We start from the raw sequence: 20,131 nt of genomic DNA, 5'->3' as shown, positions 1-20,131 counted from the left end.
GAGATATTATTTATATACCTAAAATATTTTTCTAAAAGGAAATTCAAAAAACTAATTCTCATTTAATCTCAGGTTTCCTTGATTTAAGGTAATTTTCTCGGTTTTTATTAAATTGTTACTGCTGAATTTTAAGGGGTGGGGAAAGATACAATGCTGTATCATGATCTTGGCCCAAGTCAACAAAGACAAAACAAAGATGTAGAAGTAATCAGATCTCAAGAGAGGTAGAGAGCTTTAAGGATCTAAAAATGTATCATTTTCTTTATCCTAACACATGGCACAGAGTACGGTCTACAACTTGCTTTGAAATACTAAATTTATCCCCATTTTGCCAGTATAATCAGTATATTTTACTGAATTAAATGTTTTATCTTAGGTGGAAAGAATCCCAAAACTATAGTGTAGGTCTTGGTATCACGTGAAGGACCTAAGGATGGCATCCTATAATAATGCTTAAGAAACATATCTACTTCTGCAAGATCTCAGAACTGTGGAGTCTTGCCCATAACAGCCATCTTAAGCACCTGTGAGCAAGCCTTCTGTTTTCTGACTTTAGGCATACTGCTGAAGGGAACCACAATAATAACAAAATCAATAAATACCTTCTAAAAATGGACAACTATCCAAAATGAAGTATAATAATATTTGGATATAATAGTAAACTTAAACACAAACATGTATTAATAGAAGTAATTTGATGAAATATATTCTAGTTGGTTATTAGTAAGTAATAAGTATCTTTTAAATATTTGAAATTCTTTTTACCTCTTCTTTGCTGTTTTCCATCATATCAGAGTTATTTCCAGAACCACTGATTTTATCTTAAGAGAAGAAATAAAAACATTATTTATCTCTTCGATACATTATCAAACAGAACAGCAATACCTACAACTCCACAAATTCATTTTTCAATCTATAAAATATGACAGTATTGGTAATACATTATCCACATTAAAATATTGCTATAAGTTTTCTGTTCTCTTTTGACATATTAACACCTTCTTAAAAAGCATTAAATTTCTAAAAAGAATAGTTTGATACCAAAACATCTCCTACTATAATTTTCTAAAGTATATTCCCTTAAGAGAAAATTTAAGCTTCATCTTCCACTAAAAAAACCATATTGTTAATAAACTGTATTTCTCTTCACCATGAGACACTAGAAAAATAACAACAAACTAAATCTAAAGAAAGCACAATGAAGGAAATAATAAAGATTACAGCAGAAATTAATGAAACAGAAAATAGAAAAAAAATAGAGAAAAATCGATAAAACCAAAAGCTATAGTCATTTCTCGGTATCTGTGAGGGACTGGTTCCAAAACTCCCTGCAGCTACCAAAGTCCTCAAAGCCTCAAGTTCCTTATATAAAATGGCATATCCTCCCATATACTTTAAATCATCTCTAGATTACTTATAATACCTAATACAATGTAAATGTTATGAGTTGTCGTATTGTTTACGAAATGACAAGGAAAAAAGTCTGTACATATACAGTACAGACACAATCATCATAGGCCCAACAACAACAACATTGTTTTTCCAAATATTTTCTATTCATGGTTTGTTGAATCTGTAGACGTGGATCTCGGGGACACGGAGGGCCAACTGTAGTTCTTTGTAAAGATAAATGAAACTGACATACCTTAGACTGGATTGACCAAGAAAAAAAAGAGACAAGACTCAAATTACTAGAATTAGAAATTAAAGAGGGATTGTTACTATATACTTTAAAGAAATAAAAGGATTATAAAGAAATATGAATAATTGTACACCAAAAAATTAAGATAACCTAAATGAAATGGACAAATTCTTAAACATACACAAACTGCTAAAACTGACTCAAGAATAGACAATGTAAATGGACCTATAACTGAAGAGACTGAACTAGAAATCAAAAACCTACCCACAAAGTAAAGCAAAGGTCCATGTGGATTCACCACTGAATTACACCAAAATAATTTTTTAAAAAGGCAAAGAATTACTACAACTTCTTCACAAACTCTTCCACTAAAAAAAGAAGAAAACAGCCTATTGATAGATGATTGGATAAAGAAGTTGTACATATATACAATGAAATGTCACTCAGTCATAAAAAAATGAAATTTGCAACAACATGGATGGACCTAGAGTGTATTATGCTAAGTGAAATAAGTCAGACAAAGGAAGACAAATACCATACGATTTCACTTACATGTAGAATCTAAGGAACAACAACAACAAAATGAACAAAAAAATAAATAAACAAAACAAAAACAGACTCATAGATAGAACAAACTAATGATTGCCAGATGGAAGGGGGATTGAAGGCATGGGTGGAAAAGGTAAAAGGATAAGTACAAACTGGTAGTTACAAAATAATCACAGGAGTGTAAAGTATAGCATAAAAAATATAGTCGATAATATTGTAATAACTATATATAGTGTCAGATGAGTACACGACTAATTGGAGGGATCATCTCATAAATTATATAAATGTCTAAACTCTATGCTGTATACCTGAAACTAATACAAAATAATACTGAATGTCAACTCTAACTGAAAAATACAAATTAAAAAAGGAACATTTCCCAACTCATTTTATGAGACCAGCATCATACCAAAACCAGAAAAGATGCCACAAAAAGAAAAATCTACAAACCAATATCACTTATAAATATAGATGCAAAAGTCCTCAACAAAATACTAGCAACTTCAAGAGAATAAAAAACAAGTCTTTCTCCCACATACTGGAAGAAAATATTTGCAAAAGACGTTATCTGATAAAGGAATATTATCTAAAATACATAAAGAACTCAACAATAATAAAATGAACAATATGATTAAAAATACACAAAAGATCTGAAGACACCTTACCAAAGAAGATATACAGATGGCGAATAAGCATATAAAAAGCTGCTCTACATCATATGTCATTAGGAAATTGGAAATTAAAACAAAACCATATACCTATCAGAATGGAGAAAATGCAGAACACTGACAACACTAAATGCTAGTGAAGATGTGGAACAGGAACTCTCATTCATCGCTGATGGGAATTCCAAATTGTACAGCGCCTTTTAAAGGCATTATGGCAGTTTCTTACAAAATTAACCATACTCCTACTATATGATCCAGCAATCACATATACTTCTTGATATTTACACAAATAAGTTAAAACTGTATCTACTCCAAAACCTGCATACAGATTCTTATAAACATCTTCATTTTACATAGACATCTTTTATATACACATATATATACACACATATACACACACATACACACATACACACATTTTTATAAGTAGCTTTATTCGTAATTGTCAAAACATGGAAGCAACTCTGATATCCAACCAACTCTGGGATACCCAGACAACGAAATATTATTCAGTGCTAAAAAGAAATGAGCTATCAATCCACGAAAAAGATGGAGGAAACTTGATTGCATATTACTAAGTGAAAGAAGCTAATCTGAAAAGGCTACATACTATATGATTCCAACTATATGACGTTCTGGTAAAGGCAAAATTATGGTGACAGTTAAAAGATCAGTGCTTGCCAAGGGTTGGGGGGAAGAATGGACAGACAAATAGAGGATTTATACTTCAGTGAAACTAAACTGTACAATACTGTAATAGTAGACACATGTAATTACACATTTGTCAAAAATCCCTAGAATGTACACCAAGAATAAATCTAATGCAAACTAGATTTTGGGTTTTGAGTGATAATGACTTGTCAACAGAGGTTCATCTATTGTAACAAATCTATTGTCAACATAGGTTCATCTATTGTAACTGTGGTGCGGGACGATAGCACTGGGGGAAGCAGTGCATGTGTGGGGAGGAATATGTAAGGTATCTCTGTACTTTCCACTCACTTTTTCTGTGAACCTAAAACCACTCTAAAATATAAAATCTATTTTTAAAAACTCTAAAGAAAATGGAACTTCCTCAACTATCTACAAAATACCCATAGGTATCATATTTGATGGTGAAAGACTGAATCCTTTCCCCTTTAAGATAAGGAACAAGACAAGAAAATCCACTACTGCCACTTCTATTCAAAATTGTAATGGAGGCCTTTTGAGCCATGCTTCTCTTGCTTAGGCTCGCTTCCACGTCTGGAAGTGTATTTTCCTTTCTAATAAAGCTTTTCTTTTCTGCAACAACAACAAAAATAAATAAATAAAAATAAAAATACAAGATTGCAATGGAGATTCTAGCTAGAGCAAGTAGACAAAAGGCATCAAGATTGAAAGAAGGAAGTAAAACAACAGCTGACCCTTGAACAATACGGGTTTGAACCATACGGGTTTGAATCACATAGGTCCACTTATTTTTTTCAATAAATATACAGTCAGACCTCCATATCCATGGGTTTCACAACTACGGATTTAACCAACCACAGATCAAAGACAGTATTTTCGATCTACGGTTGGGAATCTGCGGATGTGGAGGGCCAACTGCATGCATTGTTCTGTGCCATTTTATATAAGGGACTTGAACACATGAAGAGTTTAGTATCCGCAAGGAGTCCTGGAACTAATCCTCTGCAAATAACGAGAAACAACTATAGTTAAGTTATTTGAGGAGTCAAGTTACACGTGGATTTTTTACTGTGCTGGGCAGGACGGGGTGTCCAGAGCCCTTAATCTCCGTGTTGTTCAAGAGTCAACTGTATCTCTTTTTAGAGATGACACTATCATGTATATAGAAATCCTAAGAAATCCACTAAAAAATTATTAGAACAAACAAGTTCACAAAGGTTGAAGGATACAAGAACAACATACAAAAATCAATTTTATTTCTATATACTTGCAATGAATGATCTGAAAGTAAAATTAAGTAAACAATCCACTTACAATAGCATCAAAAAGAATAAAATATTTAGAAACAAATTTAACGAAAGTGCAAAACTTATATTCTGAAAACTACGAAACCTCATTGAGATAAAGATCTAAATCAATGGAAAAAATACACCATGTTTGTGAATCACAAGATTTAACGTTAAGATGGCAATACTCCCCAAAATGATCTACAGATACAGTTCAATCCCTGTCAGAATTCCAGCTGACTTCTTTGTAGAAATTGAAAAGCTCATTCCAAACTTCATATAGAATTAAAAGGGACCCAGAGCCAAAACAAACATCAAAATGAAAAAGAAAATAGGAAGACTCACACTTCACGATTTCAAAACTTACTGTAAAACAACTGTAATCAAGACAGTGTAGTACTGGCGAAAGGACAGACATGTGTATTAGTCAAAAGAATTAAAAGTCCAGAAATAAATCCATATATCTATGGTCAACCAATTTTCAACAAAGATGCCAAGACTACTCAATGTGGAAAGAATAGTCTTTTCAACAAATGGTACTGGCATAACTGTGAATCCACATGCAAAAAAATGAAGTTGGAGCCTTGTCTCACACCACATAAAATTAATTTCAAATGCATCAAAGACCTACGAGTTAAAACTACAAAGCTCTTAGGAGAAAATATAGAGGTAAATCTTTGTGACCTTGGATTCAGTAATGGATTCTTAGGTATGACACCAAAAGCAACAAAGAAAATATAAGCAACAAAAGAAAAATCTGATAAACTGAACTTCATCAAAATTAAAATATTTTGCGCTTCAAAGAACACCACCGAGAAAATTAAAGACAACCAACAGAATGGTGTAAAATATTTGTAAATCATGTATCTGACCCAAATGTCCACTGACAGATGAATGATAAACTAAATATAGTATATACAGACAATGGAATCCTATTAAACCTTAAAAAGAAAGGAAAGTTTGAAACATGCTACAATAATGATAAACCTTGAAGGCAATATACTAAGTAAAATAAGTCAAACACAAAAGGACAAATATTGTATGATCGTACTTATATGAGTTTCCTAAAGTAGTCAAATTCATAGAGACAGAATGTAGAATGGTGGTTGCCAAGGGCTGGAAGAAAGGACATTAGGAAGTCATTGTTAAATGGGAACACAGTTTCAGTTGGAGAAGATGAAAAAATTTTAGAAATTTTAGAAATGGAGGATAGATTAGTGACTACCAGGTGTTAGGCAGATTAGATTTGGAGGTAAAGAGCTGAGCATAATTATAAAAGGGCAAGATGAGTAATCTGTATCTTGACTGTTGGAGTGGATACATGATTTAATCACGTTTAATAAAATTGTATACTGTTTAATAAATATATACAACTATAAGTAAAACTGAAGAAATCTGAATCAGACTGGTAGATATCAATAACCTGGTTATGATAATATATTATAGTTTTATAAAATGTTACCATTGTGGGAAACCGGGGAGACTGTACAAGAGCTCTGCATTAGTTGTTACTATTACATGTTAATCTACTAGTATCTCAATAACAATGTCAATTTAAAAAAATCAGAAAACTAGAAATAGAGGGGAACTTCCTCAATTTGATAAAGAGCATTTACAAAATACATATACAGGAACCATCACACTTAATAATGGTGAAAGATTGAATGCTTTCCCACTAAGATCAGAACCACAGAGAGGATCTGTTATCACCACTCTTCTTCAACACAATAATGGAAAATGTAGTAAGGTCTACACAATATAATGAAGCAAGAAAAGGAATTAAAAGGCACACGGGTGAAAAGGACAAAATAAAACTGATCTTATTTGCAAATGACATAAGTAGAAACCTCCAAGGAATATACAAGGTTAAGAAAAAAAAAGAAGCTTCCTACAGCAAGTCCACCAAATATAAGGTCAACATAAAAAAAAGATAATTGAATTCCTATATACCTTCAATGAACAACTGGAAACTGAAATTGGAATCTAAAAACAAGAGAATTTAGAAGAGCACCCCAGAAAATGGAAGAACTTAGGAAAAAAACTGACAAAACATATACAAGATTAGTTATGTGGATTAACTACAAAACACTGGGCCCACTGAGAGTTTCTATTGACTCTTTTTCCCTGAGTATGAGCTAAACATTCTTATTCTTTGCATGTATTTGGTTGATAACTATACAGTTTTACTGAGGAAAGTATCTGAAGATCAAGTGTTCTGCACTTTTTATTTGTTAATGTTTTCTATTCTCAGATTGGAAAATTTCTATTAGTCTATGAGCAAATTCACTGATACTTCTGCTACCTCTAATTTCTGTGAAGTAAAATGATTCGTTATTCAGAAATTATATTTTTCAGTTCTAGAATTTCAAATTTGTTCTTTTTTACAGTTTCTATGTCTGTGCTGAGATTTCCTATTTGTCCATTCATCATAAATATTAATTCTTGTCTGCTCAGTTCAATATTTGAGTCATCTGTGGGTTGGTCTCTATTGATTGCCTTTCCTTTTGAGCATGGGTCACTTCCTCTTTCCTCATCTATGTTTGATACTCAACATTTTGAAAGATCCAGTGATCTTTCATTAGATCTTCTTTTTGTTCCTCCAAAGAGCTGATATTTTTGTTAATAGCAAATAGTTAACTTGGCTGAACTCAAACCCCAAACTGCCTACCCTGTAGTAGAAGCAGCTGAAAGCTTTAATCTGTTCTTTTAGCCCTAACTGGGCTGCCTGGAATCTGGACTGCATCTGAGCAATTCAACTGGAGATATGGTTAGTTTTTGCAGATTTTGGAGCTCTCAATCTGCCGATCTCTTCCAGATGGGATCTCCCACACACACACTCTTTACTAAAGCTGCTATGATTCCCTCTAAATTTCTCAATACCTCATCCAATAAAAATGCAGGTTTCAATCCAAGTCTTAAATGCCACCAATTGAGCTACCAGGCAACTTCCCTAAGAGAAAAAAGGCTTAACAACTGGGAATTCAGCTATTGGTATTTCCTTCTTCCATGTGTTGACTCCCTTTCAGTTTGTGTCTGCTTTTTGTCACTGTCCAGTTCCTTCATATTATTGTTTTCAGTATTGGCCAGTTTATAATTGCTATCTGTGGGAAAAGTCAATTAGTCAAAATGGAGCTACTCTGCCACTAACAGAAGAACACCTCAACTAACTACTAAACAAAGAATTCTGACAATATAAATTAATTCTACAGATAAATAGAACTTAAAACAAATATTTAATGCTAGATAGGTTTCTTTATTGTGATAGTATGGTTAGCGAATTTTAAACTACATGGGTACAATGAGGACTGAGCATAAATTGAGTATATAGGATCCAGGTTTCTTTCTATTGGAGAAAGAAGTTAAAATATAAAAAGAGGAAGATTAGAATGAAGTCTGTGCTATCAAATTAGAATTAAAACTATCAACTCATGAAAATGTAACATATAACTGGCTTTCTCTGTGAAAAGGCCTAAAAGCACAGACATCCTGCTGGCAATGAGCACATCATAAATCCAGATCTTGGTTTCCAAATACTATGTCACACTGAAAGGAATCCGAACTCCTTGGAGAAATAACTTATTCCAGGGCTGGGGAAGGGAAAACGCAATGTAAACATTGAACATCTTGTGAGGGCAGAATGTAAGGATGTGCTCAAGGATGATGAAGTCTTGTGAAAATGTCAGCAGGAGCCATATAGAAGAGGTTCCCACTAACCAAGTCTTGTGAAAATGTCAGCAGGAGCCATATAGAAGAGGTTCCCACTAACCAGTACAACAATTTGAGCACTGAAATAAATTATGATCGCAAGAGAATATTCATGGGGAAAAAAACTCTTCCTTATAGCAACATACCAACTCAAACACAGAAGGAATGATAGATTAGAAAATCACCATTTTGAAAACATTGTAATAAATCATTCAGACAAGAATCATCCACGGATACTGTGTAGGCAGAATTTATATGAATGGCCCCAGGATTTCATGCCCCATAATTCCAAGAACCTGTGAATATAAGGAAATACCACTCCCATGATTATGCTATGTAAAATGGCACAGTTGACCTTAAAAATGGGAGGTTATCAGAGGGAGGTAAGAGGAAAGTGAACGTAATCTAATCATGTGGGTCCTTAAGAGTAGAAAAACTTCTGCAGCTGGTGATAAAAGGTGGCAGAAGCAGCAAGCAAAAAGGTAAGTCAGGGAGATTCAAGGCATGAGAAAAACTTGATGTGCTGTTTGTTGCTGGCTTTGATGATGGAGAAGAAATGCGAACGGCCTTAAAGAACTGAGAAAGAGAATCCTGGCCAACATTAGCAAGAAGTGGGGAGTGCTCTCAGACCTAAAACCACAAGGAACTGAATTCTGCCAACAACCTGAATGAGCATGGAAATGGATTTTTCCATAGAGCCTCCAGAAAGGAACACACGTAGTCTCATTGAAACTTTAACTTGGCCTCTCCTGACCTACAGAACAGTTATCTAATCAGATAATAAATTTGGGTTGTTTTAAGCTGCAAAGGTTGTGGTAATTTGCCATAGAAAATACATGCTAACTTTTGATAATGAAAAGAATACCTATGTAGTTTCAAAGTAATCTCCAACAAATTACTTATTAGTTACAAAGGAATAAATCATAAGTTTCTAGTACGTTAATATAGCAAAACAACCATAATCAAATAAACTAAGTTAACATAACCAATAAAGGGAATAATTATATCATGTGCCTTATAAAATAATATACTGACAAGAACATAACACCACTTACATAGTAATTCTACCAAAATAAATAACTTGAATCTAAGTATAAGTAACTGGACAAATCAACACTGAGAGAAAGATCACCAAATGTCATGGTTCCAAAAAACAGAAAAACTGTTTCAGATTTAAAAAGACTGGAGACAATACAACTATATGCAAAGTGTAATCTTCAACTGGATCATGGACTTGGGAGGGGTAGACTTACCTATAAAAACATTGTTGGGACAATTTGTGAATTAAGAATAGAAACTATGGAGTAGATAGCAAGCATGTATTTAGTTTTATCCACCTATTTACCCTCCCTATTGTTATTCATTGTTTCCAGTATTTTGGTATTGACATTTCAAATTATTTTCCTTCTGATTTAATAAAATCCTTTAGTATTTCCTCTATTTATAGGTCTGCTGACATCAACTTAGCACTTTTTGTCTTTATTCCACCTTCACTATGGAACACACTTTCACTGAACATAAGAGTTCTATGTTGGCAATTATTTTCATTTGGCACTTTAAAGAAATCATTTCCTTGTCATCTAGCTTCTATTGTTCCTGTTGTCAAATGAGCTATCAGTGTTATTGTTCCTTTGAAAACAGTGACTTTTTTCCTCTGGCTGCTTGTAAGATTTTCTCTTGGTTGTTGTTCTTTGGGAGTTCAATTATGATATGCCAAGTTGTGGCTTTCTTTACATTCATCTTACTTGAGATTCACAGACTTTCATGAATCTATGGCTTAATGTCTTTCATCGCTTTTAGAAAATGCTCAACCAATATCGCTTCAATTTGGCTACTAACCTATTCCACCTCTTCTCTCTTTCTAGAACTCTAATTATACATATAGTTTAAATTTTCACTGTGATTTACCTCTCATACTGTTTGTACATCTTGTGTTTGTGTGCATGTGCACATCTGTGTATGTGTGTGTATTCAGCTCTTATATATGTAACTATGCTCGAAATCCTCGAAACAAGTAATTGTAATCATTACAAGATATAGGATACTTTAAAAAAGAAAAAAAGGAAGTAGAGAGGAGGTGTTAAAGTGTTTTTTAATTTAAAAACATAAGCACCAAATCTACTCAGAGAATTTATCAAACAACAAAGAATATAATACATGAATTTCTGTACTATTCCCACCTCTTCTAACACTACTTATTTTTCACAGTCAACATTCATCACCCTTCTCTAAAAGACATTTTCATTACACATAAAACCAGAAGCACGTCCTTTTCTAAGCACCTAACCATAAAACCTTGTATTTTCATTTATCTATACTAAAATCTCCAATATCAGATAACAGCTAAATACTAGATACACAGGGGCTAATAAAGCCTTAATAGCTGTTCCCTCTCAAAAAAAAAAAAAAAAAACAGAAAATAGACTAGAAGATATTGCACATTCTTCAATTTACCTGTGCTTTGGTTCATCATAAGTCTTGGAGGAGAACTTGTTTCTTCAGAGTCTTCTGATGAATGTGCCAGGAAGTCATGTAGCTTCTGCACCAAGGTATTCAACTTGCTTTCACTATCAAAACAAAATTAAATAATTTCCTTAATTAGCTTTCATGTATTTAATTAAATATAACATTCTAACAAACTGAAACTGTATCTATATTGTAAGCAGTCTAAAAAAATGTATATACAAAATGAAAATTAAAGGAAATGAATTTTCTTTATTTCTTAGAAGACATGAAAACATGAGTAACACGACCTACCTATACAGTTACCTCGCCTCAAAATATAATTTAAGTATAATGCCGATATTGAGATTTTGCTTTATATCATTTAAAATAATAATTCAGTAATTTATCAAATATATTTACTGATCACTTACTCTCTGTAAGGCTTCAATTTTTCTATTGTTCTATCTTCTACTTGGCACAGAATCACTGAATAAATTACTGACACAAATATAAATAAAACATAGAACAGGACGTAGAAGAGCTCATATTCCTAGGGAAATATTTACGTAACTAAATTATTATAGCATACCCTGTTAAGTTATATAACAAGTGTATCTGAAACTCAACAGGGTTATAAAAAAAACTTTCAAATGCAGAAAATAAACACATATCCATTTCTAAAAAAAGATTTCCTAAACTTACAAGCAAAAGAGAAAACAGATAAAATTGACTTCATCCAAATTCAAAACTTTTCTGTATCAAGAGATGCCATCAAAAAGTGAAGAGACAGAGAGACCGAGCAAAATGGTGAAGGTGACAGGTTTTGTACATCTCTTGCAAACATATCAAAGTTGTGCTGGAAACAGAGCAAACAGTAAGCAGAGTCACCTCGGGTCTAGATGAACAGAAGCCCTACAACTAGGAAAAGAAATAAGAAATCACTCCGCAACGGTAGAAGGCAGGAGGGTGAAGACCCAAGGCTGCCCATCCCCACGCAGCTGAGTGGGACAGAGGCTACAGTAGCTGTAGACACTCCTTTTAAAGGGGCCGTGTCCACAACTGGACTTCCACAGTGACGAACTCACTTGCTGTGAGTAACAGCAACTGGATGGCTGCTCTGGGGGCACTAGGGACTTAAAGGGGGGCACTGAGTTTTCGGAGTGAGAGCCAGAGGAAAGGCTTTCTCTCAAGCAGAGAGAGGTACTGGTGGTATCTATTGCTCCTCTGTTGAGCCCTCCCCACTCCCAGTGTGGGGATGGATGCACTGCTATCATAGTTGAGATGTCATCAAACTAGATAACAGAGTTCACTCTGCCCAGAGGATTCCTACCTCCCTCAACTCGCAGCACGACCCAAGCCATATACAGTTGTGTCCTCGGTGAGTCAGGGCCACTTGCTGAGAAGTGCTAAGACTCACACTGGTGGCAGCTGGCCTCGGTTTATGGCACGGCTTCTTGAGGCAACGACAAGCATCTGTGGATTGCTTGCTGAATCTTAACAGGTGGCCCCGGAGAGACACAGGCTGGGGCTAAAACTGGCCTGCAGCTGAACCCCTCTCAAGACTGTGCCACTGGACATCTACTACATAAATACACACTACTAAAATCAGGAGACTGAGAAGCTTTGCTTAGTACATAGAAACAGATACAGAAAGGCAGCCAAAATGAGAAGACACAGAAGCAGAAACCATACAAGAGAACGGAGATACAGGAAAAATGGAGTCAAGCAATTTAAGAGATGCAGAGTTCAAAACACTGGTTAAAAAGATGCTAGATGAACTTATGGGAAGTATAGATGAATTCAGTGAGAACTTTAACAAAGAGATAAAAAAACATAAAAATGGAAATGGAAATTATAAAAAGAAACCAGTCAGAAATGAAGAATACATTATCTGAGATGAAGAGTATATTAGAGGGAATCAACACAGTGAATAAAGAAGAGGGTCGAACCACCAATATAGAGGATGGGGAAGCCAAGAACACTACGCAATCAGAACGGCAAGAAAAAAGAAGCCAAAAATATGACAGCTTAAGGAGGCTATGGGACAAAATTAAATGTAACGACATCCATACTATAGGGGTACCGGAAGGAGAAGAGAGAGAACAAGGAATTGGAAACCTATATGAAGATAATGATTGAAAACTCCCTTAACCTGCTGAATGAAATAGACATACAACCCCAGGAAGCTGAGACAGTCCCAGAAAAGATGAACTCAAAGAGGCCCACACCAAGACACAGCATAATTAAAATGCCAAAGGTTAAATACAAAGAGAGAATCTTAAAAGCAGCAAGAGAAAAGCAGTTAGTTACCTACAAGCGAGCACCAATAAGACTGGCAGCTGATTTCTCAAAAGAAACTCTGCAGGTCAAGCAAAACTTTCATTTAGAGTCGAAGGACAGATAAAGAGCTTCCCAGACAAAAATAAGCTAAAGGAATTTATAAATGCCAAGCCACTATTACAGAAAATGTTGGAGGGACTTCTTTAAGAAGAAAAAACATGTATCAAAAACAGGAATAAAGAATGGTAATAAATACATTGCTATCAACAAGTACCTCAAAAGGAGAAGAATTAAGTGCTCCAACCAAAGGACAAGGTGGTTGTATGGAGAAGAAAACAACACCCTTACATATGCTGCCTACAAGAGACTTACTTCAAATTAAAAGACACACACAAACTAAAATGAAGGGGCTGGAAAAAGATATGGACTTGATAGATCTAGAGGGTATTATGCTGAATGAACTAAGTCAGACAGAGAAAGACAAATGCCACATGATTTCACGTACATGCGAATCTAAAGAACAAAGTAAATAATAACATCAATGAGACGGAAACAAACTCATAGATACAGAGAATATTTTCAAGGGTACTAGACAGGAGGAGAATTGGGGGGGGATCAGGGAAAAAGGGCAAAGAGATGAAGAAGTACAAATGGATAGTTAACATAATAGTCATAGAGATATAAAGTGTAGCATAAGGAAAATATTCAACAGTTGTAATAAATATGTAAGCGGGGAGAGGGGTACTAGATTTAGTGGGGTGATCACTTGAGCTCTAATCACTATGCTGTACAACTGAAACTAATATATTATTGTATGTCAACTGTAATTGAAAAAAATCTCATTGAATTGTACACTGTAAATATGAGCAACTGTCTATATTTCAATAAAGCTATAAAAAAAAGTATACCTTAAAAAAAAGTGAAGAGACAACCCATACAACTGAAGAAAACTATTTTGAAAACATTTATCTGAAAAGGGTCTTAATAGCTTTTATGATACATATCTTTATAAAGATCGACTAATACAAAGAATTCTTACAATTGCAATAAAAGAATGACCCAATTCAAAAATGAGCAAAGGACTTAGATATACATTTCTCCAAAGAAGATACACAAATGGCCAGTAAGCACATGAGAAATGCCCAAGATTCTTATTAGGAAAATGCAAATCAAAACCACAAAAAGATATTATTTTAAACTCATTTGAATGGACATGATAATAACTTTAAAAATAAAAAATAAAGGTTGACAAGGATGTAGGAAAATCAGAAGCCCCATAGACTGCTGGCGGGATAGTCACTGTGAAAATCAGTTTAGTAGTAACTAAAAAAGTTAAATAGAGAGTAGTGACCAAATTACCCAGCAATTCCATGCACACACACACAAAAAGTACATAAATGTTCATAACAGCAATATTCATAATAGTCAAAATGTAAAAAATACCCAACTGTCCATCAACTGATGAATAAAGAGTAGAATATTACACCCCAATAAAAAGAAATGAAATATTCATCTATGATAAAGCATGGATGTCCCTTGGAAACATGCTAAAGAAGGCAGACACATAATGTCATACATTGGATGATTCCATTTATATATATGAAATGTCCAGAATAGGGAAATCCATAGAGACAGAAAGTAAATTAGTGGTTGCCAGGGGATGAAGGAAGAGGGGAATTGGGAGGGTTTATTTTTTTTTTTTTTGGGGGGGGGGCGATAATGAAAATGTTCCAGAATTAGAAAGTGGTGACAGTAGCATAATATTGTGAATTTACTTAAAAAAAAAAACCTGAAAATGTGTACTAAAATGGTTTAAGTGGTGAATTTTATGTGAATTTTACCTTAATAAAAAAGGAAAAGAAGACATTCAAAAATATATTTACATAAAAAATAAAACCTGTGCATACACCTTCAAAAAATAACCAAAATTTAAAAAGCAAACTAACTTGAAAATAAAGAAATAAAAATCTTTACTAAAAACTACTAAATTCCTAGTAGATAAATGAATAAAAAACAAACTTTTTAAAAGAGAATACAAGTGGATAACAAAACAATTGGGAGAAAAAGTACTCCAACCTCACTAATAACCAACAGAATGCACATTAAAACACTGTAAATCAGGTAATACTTGTGTCAGGCCTTCCTGGGCCAGGCACTACCCCTATTCAAGCAGAGTGCTGGGCCCCAAGGCCAGTTGACCCCTCTGCACCATTTTCCTATGTTTTGTCAGGAAGAACCCAAGGTATTTAGAGAAAGAAAAAGTGAGATAACAGACATACTGCAACCAGAGATCTTGTTTTCTTTTGGTGGAGAGCACTGTTTTACAAATTTTTGAAACAAACTTGCCTTTAGAATAAAGTTACCAAGAAGGTAGGTAGGACTTCTACTTTTTACTTTAAAACTTTCCTTTAGAAAAAGAGTCAAAAATACAAGAAAAGAAATTACCAAAAAACTCGGTGTCCTTAACCTTAAATTAGAAAATGAAAATAGAGGAAAAGATGCTACATGTCAACCCACAGCTCACAAAATTCCTTGTAACCAAAATGTTAAAATAAGAATGAATGATGTCATTCTACATCTTGTACCATTAATACATTACCAAGGAGCAAAAAGTTGTTCTTTAGAAATGAAAGGAGTACAGCAAACCAGCAGAATGACAACTATTCCACTCATTCCTAGAACTCACAACAATACAACACAAACCAAGCTTAGCTATCACATGAATTCACACTGTAGCTTTCCAACGTCATAAATATGGATAAATCAGTGCAACCCATTACTACTACCAACACGCAAAAAAGTAAAAACAATATAATCACTATAACATTTTTCTTCTGTGAAGTAGAGCACTTTGAGGCATAAATATATTTGTGTTATACTACAGTTTATGAGACCAGGTTGAAGCCAATGGTGAAAAAAAATTTGATACTTAAAAATTTTGCCCATTTACTTGAAAAATCTCTGAAGGTATATTTGATTTTTGGGAATAGCCAAATGTCATTTAGAGTCAAATATGGTGAATCATGAAAGATTATCAAGTTGGGTAAAATCGGTTTTTGCCAAAATCTGAAGTATTCCTGAATATTTATTTTCTTGCATGACTTCTAAATTGGTTACAAAAGGAGAGTTCTCAAAATGTCTTCTGGAAGGACATCATTATTGCTATCAGTATGGCCTCCCAGAATGACTACTTTGAAGGGAAAGACTCATTTGCATATAAAAGCTCTATGTCAGTTGCAAACCCACCTCATTTCTAGAGTAGAACTTTAGAGATGGTACTTGGAATTATTTAATTCTTATTTATGGAAATAGTATTTTAAACATGCCAAATCAATTCTATAAAAGGCAGCACTTATTAATCCTTTTGCAAACTGAAGAATCTTTTCCTAAAGCAAAACTACATACATTTACTTATCAATTTTACAACTGTGAACTACTAAAAGTTATTTTTTTAATCCAGACACAGTTGTCACTGTCTCCCACTACCAAAATGTAAAGATGACTCGACCAGTACTATATATTATTCAATTCTAGGTTCTAGGTAGAAGTCCTTAAAATGATCTTTTAAGAGTACTTAAAAATCTCCACTGAAGAATGTGCTCTGCATTCATGCTCAAAGCCACACAATCACAACATGGGCCTGATGACGATGAACTGTGATCTCTGATCTGCCTATCTGCAAGTGGACCCCAAAAAATCCTAAATTCCTAACGTAAGCAAGCTAATCATATCATGAATGATTAGGATTTGAATCCTAATGTTGGCATTTTTAACTATGGGCTATGTTCTTTCTCTTGAGTGTTTTATGGCTTTATGTTTTGTTTTTTTTCCAGGAGGAATTGTGCAGTTCTAAAAATTAGATTTTCACCTCTTTTACACTATTATTTTGGAGAATTATATGGATAGAGGAAGTAGCCTTTTTTTAATTAAACTTTTCATTTTAATATAATTGCAGATTCACAGTGAAGTTGTAGTAATATCCTGTGTATCTGTTACCCTGTTTCCCATAAAGAAAACATCTTACAAACCGTATTTTCCATTTTCACTCATTCACCTACCTGCACAGCAGTAAACCATGCAATGTCTCTAAAATTTGGGTATATGATCACAAGTAAACTGACCAAAACGTTGTTTATAGAAAATCAATGGTAATTTAAAAATTTTCTTTATTTCATACCTGTTTAATAGCATATTATAACCCAAATTGGAAAAGAGTAAATTATTTCTGTTCACAGATGACATCTTAAATATAGAAAACCTTAAAGATGTCACCAAAAAATTCTTAGACAGTTAATAATTCAGTAAAATTGGTGGATACAAAATAAACATGTAAAAATCAGTTGTATTTCTATACGATAAATTAACAATCCAAAATATTAACAATCCAAAATGGAAATTAAGAAGACAATTCCATTTACAATAATATCAAAAAGAGTTAAATACTTAGGGATAAATTTAAACAAGGAGGCAAAAGACACACTGAAAATAGCAAAGAAGCAATGTTTTTATTGCTGAAAGAAACTGAAGACACAAAAAAATGGAAATATATCCTGTGTTCTTGGACTGGAAGAGTTAATATTGTTAAGATGACAATATTACCCAAATTGATCTACATATTCAATTCAATTCCTATCAAAATCTCAACAGCATTTTTTGCAGAAATAGAAAAATCCATCCTAAAGTTGATGAGGAATCTCAAGAAATCCTGAATAGCCAAAACAACTGTGGGGAAAAAAAAAAAAGCTAGAGAACTCATACTTCCTGATTTCAAAACTAACTGCAGAGCTAAAATAATCAAAACCGTGTGGTACTAGAATAAGGACAAACATATAGACCAGTGGAGTAAAGAATCCAGAAATAAACCCCTGCATATATATGGTCAACTGATTTTCAACAACGGTGTCAAGATCATTCAATGGGAGAAGGACAGTCTTTTCCAACAAATACTGCTGAAAAACCTGGATATAAAACATGCAAAAGGATGTAGTTGGGCCCCTGCCTACACAATGCACAAAAATTAACTCAAAATGCAACAAAGACCTAAACACAGAGGTCAAAACTATTAAACTCTTAGATGAAAATGACAAAATCTTCATGACATTAGAATTGGCAATGATTTGTTGACTATGACACAAAAAGCACAGGCAACAAAAGAAAAATAGATTAATTGGATTTTGTCCAAATGAAAAACTTTTGTGCATCAAAGGACACTATCAAGAGAGTGAAAAGACAACCCACGAAATGGGAGGAATAATTCCAAATTATGTACCTGAAGTGCTACTGATATGCAGAATATATAAAGAAATTCTACAAATTTCAACAACAAAAAAATCACAACCAAATTCAAAAATGGGCAAAGGACTTGAAAGGACATTTTTCCAACGAAGATATACAAATGTCCAATAAGCGCACACAAAAAAAATGTTCTGCGTCGCTAGTCATTAAGGAAATATGAATCAAAACCACAATGAAATACCACATCACATCCATTAGGTTATTATCAGAAATAACAAGTGTTGGGGGTGGGGGAAATAACGAGTGTTGATAAGAATGTGGGGAAACGGGAACACTGGGTATGCTGTGGGTAGGAATATCAAATGGCCCACCCACTGTGGAAAAACAGTATGAGAGTACCTCAAAAAATTAAACACAGAATTACCATATTAACCAGCAACTCCACTTCTAAGTATATATCCAAAAGAAATGAAAGCTGGGACTCAAAGAGATACTTTGTTTGCACACCAATATTTATACCAGCATTATGCACAACAGCCAAAAAGTGGAAAAAAACAAAATGTCCATCAACAAAAGGTGAGTGAATAAAACATAGTTTAAAAGGAAAAAGATGGCGTAGATGACAGAGGCTCTGTTTATCCTTCCAGCAACCAAATTAAAGTTGTGACGGAAACGAGGAGCAGCAAGGAAAAATCGCCTGGGATCTAGATGAACAAGCCATACAACTAGGGAGAAATACAAGAAATCACCCTGCAACAACGGAAGGGAGGACAGGGCAAGGACGTGAGGCTGCCCGGGCTCGAGCGGCTAAGTGAGACCAAGGCTGTGGCTGTGGCAGCAGCAGCAGACGCCTCTTAAAGGGGCCGTGTCCACAGGCAGATCTTCGTAATAACAGATCTGCTCTCTCTGAGCACCAATGCCAATTCAGCTGCACACAAGGGGCACCAGGGACTTACAGGGAAACATTGTCGGAGTGAGAGCCGAGGCAAGACTCGTTCTGTACAGAAGTGCCGGCAGTATCCATTGTTACCTCTTGAGCAAGCCCCCCTACCAGTGTGCCAGACACAACGCTGCCTTAGCTGTGATGTCATAAAACTGGATAACAGAGGTCTCTCTGCCCAGAGGATTCCCTGAAACCCCGCCTACCCCAACTCACGGCTCCACCCAAGCCACACCCAAGTATATCCTCAGCGAGTCAAGTGCTCCTTGCTGAGCAGTGCCTACTCACACTGGAGGCAGCTGGCCATGGTATCTGGTGTGGCCTTTTGAGGCACCTATAAGCACAGCATCTGTGGATTGCTTGCTGAATCTTAACAGGTGGCCCCAGAGGGGTAGAAGCTTGGGCTAAGTTTGGCCTGCAGCTGAACCCCTCTCAAGACTGTGCCACTGGACACCTACTTCACAAATCCACACTAATAATAAGACTGGGAGACTCAGGAGTTTTGTGTAGTACATAGAAACAGACACACAAAGGCAGCCAAAATATGAAGACAAAGAAGCAGAAACCATATGAGAGAACAGAACAGAGATCCAAATATAATGGAGTCAAGTAATCTCACAGATGCAGAGTTCAAAACACTAGCTATAAAGATATTCAATGAACTTTTGGGAAGTGTAAATGACAAATAAATAAACAAAGTGAAGAAAGA

The 20,131-nt window shown here is 34.6% G+C and overlaps 1 protein-coding gene across 6 annotated transcripts in view; it reads right to left on the bottom strand.

Annotated features, from left to right (window-relative positions):
- The window catches only part of ATRX (ATRX, chromatin remodeler), a 261,938-nt gene that overhangs the window by 187,802 nt on the left and 54,005 nt on the right, over nucleotides 1-20,131 (bottom strand). For all 6 annotated transcript variants that reach the window (XM_015588100.2, XM_015588104.2, XM_015588103.2 and 3 more), the window contains 2 exons: nucleotides 10,977-11,089; nucleotides 766-821 (listed from right to left, as the gene is read on the bottom strand). In XM_015588100.2, the coding sequence (XP_015443586.1) occupies nucleotides 766-821; nucleotides 10,977-11,089 (169 nt within the window). The remainder of the gene's footprint in view (nucleotides 1-765; nucleotides 822-10,976; nucleotides 11,090-20,131) is intronic.

This window comes from Pteropus alecto, unplaced genomic scaffold (assembly GCF_000325575.1).
Source record: "Pteropus alecto unplaced genomic scaffold, ASM32557v1 scaffold374, whole genome shotgun sequence".
Classification (NCBI taxonomy): Eukaryota; Metazoa; Chordata; class Mammalia; order Chiroptera; family Pteropodidae; genus Pteropus; species Pteropus alecto.
The sequence above is the reverse complement of the archived record's forward strand: the minus strand, read 5'-3'. Positions and strand labels throughout refer to the sequence as shown.